We start from the raw sequence: 9278 nt of genomic DNA, 5'->3' as shown, positions 1-9278 counted from the left end.
ATTTTTACTTCTTATACTACGAAAACTTTATTAACATTCTTAATCAAGTTTATCAATTATATACAAATTAATATTAACGACTATCTTTTTTTTTATATTATTAATTGAATAAAAAATTAATTATTTCTCATCACTACTGTCTCTCTCCGTCTCTCTTTTTTCCTTCTTTGTTCTTTCCCAATTTTTCTTACTTCCTTTTTCTCTCCTCTTAATCCTCCTTTTTTTTAGGGAATTCATCAATAGAAGAAGAACACAAGGCATACAATAGTTATGAAATTGTATTATAATTGTATGTAAATTATATTTAAATTGTATTTTATTTGTTATTATATTTTTTTTATTTAAATATTATATGAAAATTGAAAATAGTTGTATAATGTATGAATCGTTGTATGAAATTTATATTTAAGTTATAAATACTTTCTTTTTACATAAAGTTGTATGAAATTGTATGAAAGTTACATAAAGTTGTATTTTAAGAGAGAGTTTTGATTGGAATTTCAGAGAGGAAGAAGAACACACCACATGTAAAATATATATAAATCATATACAAAATATATATTATATAAAATTTGTATGAAATTTGTATTTAAGTTGTATGATATTGTAGATGTATTTAATTGGATAAAAATAATGTATGAAAATTATAGATAAGTTGTAAATAAATTGTATATTATATAATTAGTTGTATTAAATTTATTTATAGTATATATATTATTGTAGATATATCAAATTTATATTAAGAGCATGTTTGGCTTAGCTGATTCAAAGTGGCTAATAAGCATCAAGTGCTGAAAAGTACTTTTACGTGCTGAAACTGATTTAATAAATAAGTTATGTATTTGGATTTAAGTGATGAAACTGATAATAAGCTAACTAAGTGTTTGGTAAATAGGTGCTGATAAGTATTTTCTTGTAATGTAATGACTTAAATGCCCCTTAAACTGTTTACACTACTAAATATATAATTATACAAGATTTCAAATTCTAAATTGATTGAAGTATAAACTAACTTATGAATTTACTTTAGGTTCAAAATTGATTAAATTAAATTTTAATATTTAGTAAGTATATATTATTTTAGCAAAAGTGAGCTAAAGTAGAATAAGAAGATCATTATTACATCGTCATTTTTCATTACCAACACAATGCAATTAAAAATAGATAATTTAGTTCATATCACAATAGAATTTTGAATGATGCAAAACAACCACGTTTCAAAGAGATGAAGAAAGTCGATTTACAGAAGATAGAATTTTTCTAACTCAAATTTATTTGATTGATTTATGTCGACGGTAAACACCTTTTTGTTGTTCACGATGGTGGGCAATCAATAACAACAACCCAATATAATCTCACTAGTGGGGTCTGGGGAAGGTAGTGTGTACGCAGAACTTACCCCTATCCGGGGTAGAGAGATTGTTTCCGATAGACCCTCGGCTCCCTCCCTCCAAGAACTACCCTCGGCTCCCTCCCTCCAAGAACTACCCTCCTTACTCTTGGGATGACTTAAACTCACAACCTCTTAGTTGGAAGTGGGGGTACTCACCACTAGAACAACCCACGATGGTCGACAATGTTTCTGGCAAATAAGCCCGGAAAAGAGTTAAGTGAAGAATAGAGTTAGTTTTATTAAAATAAATATATTTCAGAATTATATAATAATAATATGGACAAAATAGTAAAAGTTTTGGTCAAACTAAGTGCTTATAAGTTGAAAAGTCATAAGTTGGGAATGACAACTTATGGCTTATAGCTTATTTTGGCCTATAAATACTCACTTTTGTTATTTACCAAACGCGTAGATAAGCCAAAAAATATTTATAAGCTAATTTGACCAACTTATAAGCTTAGCCAAACACTCTCGAAATTTGTACGAAATTTGTTTTTAGTTTATATGTTGCTAGAGTTGTTAGAATTTACATACTGTAGGTTGCAGAAACATAAGATTCATCTTTTCAGCCCTATACCTATTTATGGAAAAGAAAAGAAGATAGAAAGAATCAATATCTCTCTTTCAGGTCCACATTATGTTTTGCTGAAACAAAAACACGGGAAGGCATTGGTAACATTTGTGAAACAGTTTTCGCTGAAACATTAGTTTGTTCGGTTTTACTCTTTTTAATCCAAACACATGAATTTATTGACTTTGTTCGGAAACTAAGGAAGGCAGGTGCGGACCCCGCCGAAAAATTACACTGTATATATAAGGCAAACTCTATTTTTTACTTCTACATATTAAGTTTTGAATTCCCTTGATATAGTCCAAAAGTGTAGCTTAGTAATCAAGGAGTTCAAAACCTCTGTAAGGTCATATGTTCAATTCTCACTAGCTACAATTTTTTTTAACTTTTTTTTTTTGAACCTTTGTAGATTCAATATTCAAATGCTTTTGGGTGGAGAGAGAGGTGTCAGAGAACAGGGAAAGAAATGAGGAGACAAAAAAGGAAAAGTGTAACTGAATCTCCTAATTTAATGTATTAATAATCGATTGTATATAAGTTGTAATCAATCTTTGTTTATGGTGAGTAATATACAAACTAAGAACAATTTTGGTAAATAAATTTCAAATATTGTATAGGAAGGAACAAAATTATGCACTTTCTGTAATTTGCATCATATTCTATATTTTTATAATATGCTGAAGAAAACTTATTTTATTAAGTACGAGAAATTTCTTATTATATACAGAAATTGGCTCCGTCAAAGTAAAATTCTCATTTTGTGACATTATTATGACGACAGACATTCCTGGGCAAAATGAATTCAACATCAAAAATCATATAGCATCCCTTGGCAAACTCTGATATTCTCCCTCCCACTATAAGACTAATCCATCATCAGCACTAAATTAGAATCTGAAAATATGTCAACCATTATAATGACATCTGACCTTCAGCATATAATACAAGAATTGGGGAGTGCTTGCCAAGGAATGCCATAAATTACCATCTATTCCCAGCAACTAAGATCCAAAACAAGCCTTTGTTTCCTGGCAACACGAGGGAGTTCCCTCAGTCTCTCAAAGTTCATTCACCCATTGTTAAAAACATATCTCGTATCTCCCTTTTTAGAATCTCGAAGAGTGAATCCAACAATTAATTTAACTTTTTCCCTTCCTCCCACTACCTTTGGCTCATTTTATTCAATTGAGGACATATAATCAGAGCAAGAACTTCTATTAAGAAATAGATAGACAAATCGTCTCTCCAACATGGCACATCAGTGAAAGAAAAACAGATTAATCATTCATGATGAGAAGTGAGAATTAAACTCTCTTCCACAACTTCTCATCCAATATCAACGTTATTCAAAATTAAGAAGTGTCCAAAGCACCAAATACAAAGTCTGTCAAGTAAACTGTGTGTCCAAGAAGCTTGTGTGTGTGCCATCGCTCAGAAAATTGTCGATTGCAATCTGTACAAAGACACTGCAAGTACAACACATGCAGCCCAGTCAGGAACATATCATACTTCCCATATGTGGAATTCGCACCGGCACTACCAATTAATAGCCCTTATTTCCCCGAATTCGAGCTCTCATGTCCACCTGAAAGAGGAAAATTATCGGTCAGAAAGTGTGTTGACAAGCACAAGATAGTCAATATCACAGTGCAAATATCGGATCCAACTGACAGGAAGCATGTAATTTTATTTAAGGTTATATGGGAATCAGCACAAAAGTAACCGCGGTTCACATGCGTTTACTTTGACAATCACATGGGCCATCAGATCCTCCGGCGTAATAAACTTATACTTCTATCAGTTTTATTTTTTATAAGTCAACACAAAAATGCAAAATTCTGCATTACATCATAAGAACAACTTCTAGAATTGTCATTGTAACACTAAAGTACTTGAACACCTACCTAAACAGTGAAATATGCACACCTAAACAAATGCATGATATACCAAGGCCAAGATAAATCATTATAGTATTCACGTCACAAAAAGGGTTGCCCCGCACGAAGCATCCCACGTTCACGGAGGATACGGGGAAGGGCCGCACCCCAAGTGGGTGTGATGTAGGCAGTCTACCCTGATGCAATCATCAGTGGTTGATTCCGCGGCTCGAACCTGTGACATATAGGTCACACAGAAACAACTTTACCATTGCTCCAAGACTCCCCTTAATCAGACGTCATAAATTAATGCACAAACATGGAAAACATTACTCCTTGCTTCTCCACAAAAATAATTGGCACCAAGAAGATGATCATGTGTTACTCGAATAGATAATGCACCAAAACAACTTGCCAGAACAAGCAAATTGCAGGTCCATTTCCTAGTTCGGGAATAAGTCCTCCAACAACTTGAATATCAACACAAAGAAGTTTTCCTCGTACAATGTGCAACTCCCAACTATTACATGATCATAGAAGACAAAAATACACACTTATCTCTGGCGGAATGATTTTAAAGTATCCAAGGACAGAAAATCAACTCCACGCAAATCGTAAATTTCCATCACGAGTTTTTAGAATATGTAAAGGTACCAACACATTATTTTAACAAAGAATTTTCCCTTTCATCATCACACTATATCCGAGCGCAAATCTATTAAATTACCAATTGATGAGTAAATGTAAAACAATCAAAGATAAACACAAACTTAATATTCAAAACTTCTTTACGTACACAAGTCTCTACAAATAGAGATATAAATTTACATAGACTTAATGTTGATAGCTTCTCTAAAATTCTAAATGCACGAGCATATACAAAAAGAGAGGCTATACAAAAGCATCAAGATGGCCAAGGTTAAAAAATAGAAACAAACTTTACAAAAATGCAATTTTCCTAACGACATTGACATGTGTATATCCCATATCATCTTTAAAGTAGCGTTATAGCTTCATTAACATCATAACAAAATTGAACAGGAAGACTTCATTCTCGTTCTAGTCATTTTTTTCTAAATGTGTAGCACTTTGTTGGTGTTCCCGCCTTTTAGCTAACCATGCAAGGCAAAGTTAGAAATATGTGATTGAGTTTTTCCACATTCATCTCATTAAAAGATGTTTCAATTGCATTTACTAATTCATCAATCGTTTAAGGAGTCGTTGATATTGAAGGAATTGAACAACTCTAAAGAATCCAAAGTCTAAAACATTTAGATATGAATATTGGGAGGTTAAACGCATAGCTGAAAATAAAAATCACCTTGTCACGCAACTTAATTACATCCCAAACCACTGACATTAATGTAAGGACCAACATTATCTTGTTGAATAAAAATAAGAACATTTGAATATGAAATTAGCCATTTTAACCTAATCGTTGGAAGAACATTTTGCAATTAAGCAAGCCATAATGATATCTTTAGTCACGGAAAAAATAGGTTTCATTTCCAAACTTTCTGCAACTCGATAGTTGCCTCCTTGATCACGAGAGAAGATTCATGTTTCTTCTACTGAAAACAACTCAAGTCTATTTTGATCAAATATAGGGCGTGCAATAGCAGCGATAAACATAACAATTCTAAAGAAATTCTTACTTTTGTGTGATCTATATGGGTCGAACTTTTGTTCTTCAAGGAGAAGATACTGCATTTCAAATTTGTTATAAAAACAACTATTTTTCATCAATATGAACATAATTAAACATATCTAAAGACTTGGATTTGAATAGAGCATATCCAACTCAATTATTAATAGAGAGAATTGGAGCCTCACCTTTTTATTTTTTTTTCCTATTAGATGAGGCTTTGTAGCATTTATATGTGTCCTAATAGCACCTTCTTTGATATGCCGAAAAAGAGTTGTTATTGATATGTCCACGACACAAGCTAAATATCGAATATTCGTTTGACGATTCAAAAGAGTTTTCTTTACCAGATTGATACCGATTTCAATTCATTTTCTCCCAACTTTACCGGCAAGATTTGATGATACGTTATCAAGTCTTACGAGAAGAGTTGGGAGAAAACGAATTTAAATTGATATTAATCTGATATAGGAAGAAGCTTTTGAGTTCTCAGAAAATGTAATTAGTTGGGAGCTTGCTCCTTTAACTTTTGTAATTTTACCCTCTTGCTACTACTTATTAATAAATACTTTATCTTAAGAAAAATCTTAAAAAGGAAAGTCCTCTTTCTCTTCGAGTGGATATTCAAACTTTAGCTTGTGTTGCAGACACGTCAACGACAATTCTTTATCGACGTAGCAAAGAAGGTGCCTTTAGGACATACCAAGATTATAAAGCATTATTTGACGGAGGAAACAAAAGGCAAAGACTACAATTATGTCCATCAATGATTAAGCGGGGCATAGTCTATTCAAATCCAATGTTCTTAAATATATTTAACTATGTTCATATTGATGAGAAAATAGTTTCCTCCCATCATATAAATATGAAAGGTACTATCTTATTTTATATAACCGAGAAATCCCTGAAGGCATAGCGCACGGTTCAAACTGCTATATCTATGACGGGATTCACTCGTGACGTGTGACTAACCCACACAATACGTGTTGTACTCTTACCATTAAACCAATACCCTATATGAGAGGTGATATCTTCTCTCTGTATTCAAGAGCCCAACCCATTAAGATCATGCAAAAGCAAGAACTTCATTACAAGACTTATGTTTATAGTTGTTGTTGCTGCCATAGATTTGATCAAAATAAAATTGAATTATTTTTAGGAAAGATAAGAATCCTCCTTGTCAAAGAGGCAGCTAAATGAATTAGAAAAAAATCAAGCTGCAGTAACTTTGAAAACGAGACATATTATCCATGACTAAAGATACCACCAAAGTTTGTCTTGATAGATAGGGGTCTTTCAACTATTAGATCAAAATAGTCAATTTCAAAGCGAATAGCTCTTATTTTTTAATTAATAAGATAATGCAAGTCCTGACATTAATATCAATGATTTGAAATTAAATGAAGCCACTTGACAAGGTGAATTTGATATTTGGCCATGCTATAAACCGCTAAGATTTTGAATGTTTTAAACTTCAAATTCTTTGGTGTTATTCAATCTCTTCAATATCAATTGGCCCATTCAACCATTGATGAGTTAGTAAATGCAGTTGAAAGAAACATCTTTTAATGAGATAAAGAGTAAAATGACTCAAACACATGCTTCTAGCTTAGCAATCTTGCATAATTGAGGTGACCAAAGATAAAGGTGAGAACAACTACAAAGTGATCATACATGATGAAACGACTAAAATAACAACAACAACATATTTAGTAAAGCCTCACAAGTGGGGTCCGAGGAGGGTAGTGTGTACGCAGACCTTTCCGATATTGATCTTTGTCAATAGAGTTATAGCTCTACTTTAAAGATGATATGAAATATAAATATACCAATATTATTAGGAAAACAACCTTTCTGTAAAGTTTATTTCTATTTTGTAGTCTTGGCTATCTTATGACTTTTGTACTACCTCGCTTTATATAAAGACTCGTGCGTTTAGAGAAACTAGGAATATTAGGTCTATGTAGTGCAATATTTCTATGTGTAGAGACTCTTGTACAGAAAGAAATTTTGAATATTTAGTTTGTTTATATTTGATGACTCATTTACTCATCTAATGGCTATTTAATGGATTTGCACTTGGCTATAGTGTGATGACGTAAAGAAATTTTTTTTGTTGAAATTATGTGTTGGTACCTTTAAGTCATCTGAAGACTTGTGATGGAGAAATTTAAATTTCCATTGGAATTGTTTTTATCTGTCTTTGAAGTATACCACTACAATCATTTGGCATATTGTTTATCTTCTATGATCTTGAAATATTTGAGACTAAGTGCATTATCTAAGGAGAAAATTTTGCATTGGTATATTCTAGTTTGGATATTTTTCCCAAACGTCAAACCAAAGAATGAAAATATAAACAATTACCAGTAGGTTTTATATAACAAAAAGATGGCAAAATGATCAAAATTGACCAATACATATAGAGTATTATTTTTTGGAGGACCTAGGGGGAAGGGAGGAGGAATTGATGCTAGAGTGTATTTGTTAATTTACTTTCAACAAACATCAATTAATCAATCAACTAGGCCTCAAGCACACCCTAGTTAGATTTGACTATATGAATGCGCTCTAACCACTTCTTTATCAATCTTGACATTATATTTCCAGCAGCGCTTGGTAACTATCCAAAAAAAAAACATTTCCTTCTTCCATTTCCCAAGATCAAACTAGAGAATTTTTGCATCAAGCGACTAGTGTATAACTAACTCTTCTAAAAATTAAAAGTCCAGACACAGAAAAGCTATACAAGACAAGTTCATGTGATCATAGCAATTAGCATACATGAAGAGTTTTAAAGATAATAGCACGGGAAAGCACATGCCAGGTGAAAAAACTAGCAGTAAAATATAATGTACTGATATTTTACACGGAATGGGGAAAAGGATCTCAACTTCTAGGTTCAATATTTTTAAGGGGAAAAGAAAGTATACCTGTCCTCTCTTGCAATTGAAGTAAGTTTCCCTTAGTCCTACACATTCACTGGGAATTAATGGACTCTTTTCTTTTGCACATTCCCTGAAAGGTTTCTTCTCAACCTAAAAGATCAAACCAGATGATCCTTTAGAGTTTCAGGAACTACAGAAATTAACAAATATTTACGAGAAAACAGCAAAAAAGGATACCTTAACGCAATCGGATTCGCTGAGGCACTTGACGAGTTCCATAGCAAGGCCCTTACAGGACTTCGCCATTTCTACTAAACCCCCTCGACTCCTCCCCGCTAGTCTCTCCTCCAAAAACCCCGTTCTCTCTTTTATGTTTCCACTTTCCAGTCTACATAGGGCCAGTCCCCCAGCAACTTCTTGAGAGGCTTAATTGGGCTGTTGAACCATTGGTCTTGGGCTTTAGTAGGTAACCGAGACGAAAATAGCCCATATCTCTTAGCAAAAACGGCGAAGTACATAAATAGCCGTTTTTAGGACCCTTGTTTAAGGAATAGCTAAATTTACGAATTCCTTTTTTTTTTTGAACTTATAATTAACTTCAACATGTGGGTCTAAAGTAGGGCTATCTAAGGGGAGGGAAGTATCCAAAGCGGTACTGGTACCGTTCCGTATTGGGGGTAGGGATAGGGAATTTGGGTAAAGGGAACGGGGACCGGGAGGGTACCGCAAAAAAATACAAGTAGAACTGACGAGTAATTGATGGGATGACTAACGGGGTTGGGGTTATTAGTTTCATTGTAGGAGAAGGTATCAAATATATAGGGGGCGAATGCATCTCTTCTTATCTTTTCTTGTATTTAGCTTTCTTCTAGAAAAATTCATAGAATTAGAGGAACTCCTCTTC

The 9278-nt window shown here is 33.1% G+C and overlaps 1 protein-coding gene across 1 annotated transcript; it reads right to left on the bottom strand.

Annotated features, from left to right (window-relative positions):
• Nucleotides 1–3163: 3163 nt before the first annotated feature.
• Nucleotides 3164–8769, bottom strand: LOC104103111 (mitochondrial protein pet191 homolog). Its single transcript, XM_009610997.4, has 3 exons — nucleotides 8612–8769; nucleotides 8420–8524; nucleotides 3164–3549 (listed from the first exon to the last, which is right to left on the bottom strand). Exons 1-3 carry the CDS (start codon nucleotides 8678–8680, stop codon nucleotides 3508–3510), a joined length of 216 nt encoding a protein of 71 aa, XP_009609292.1. The 5' UTR covers nucleotides 8681–8769; the 3' UTR covers nucleotides 3164–3507.
• Nucleotides 8770–9278: the final 509 nt, after the last annotated feature.

The sequence above is a fragment of the Nicotiana tomentosiformis genome, chromosome 3 (assembly GCF_000390325.3).
Source record: "Nicotiana tomentosiformis chromosome 3, ASM39032v3, whole genome shotgun sequence".
NCBI lineage: Eukaryota > Viridiplantae > Streptophyta > Magnoliopsida > Solanales > Solanaceae > Nicotiana > Nicotiana tomentosiformis.
This window is presented reverse-complemented; position numbering and strand designations above follow the sequence as displayed.

Coding starts and splice junctions, on each gene's coding strand:
- LOC104103111 (XM_009610997.4), bottom strand. CDS start 8,680: ATGGCGAAGTCCTGTAAGGGCCTTGCTATGGAACTCGTCAAGTGCCTC. Junction 8,525..8,611: donor GCGAATCCGATTGCGTTAAG/GTATCCTTTTTT, acceptor TTGATCTTTTAG/GTTGAGAAGAAACCTTTCAG. Junction 3,550..8,419: donor TCAATTGCAAGAGAGGACAG/GTATACTTTCTT, acceptor TTCCTCTTTCAG/GTGGACATGAGAGCTCGAAT.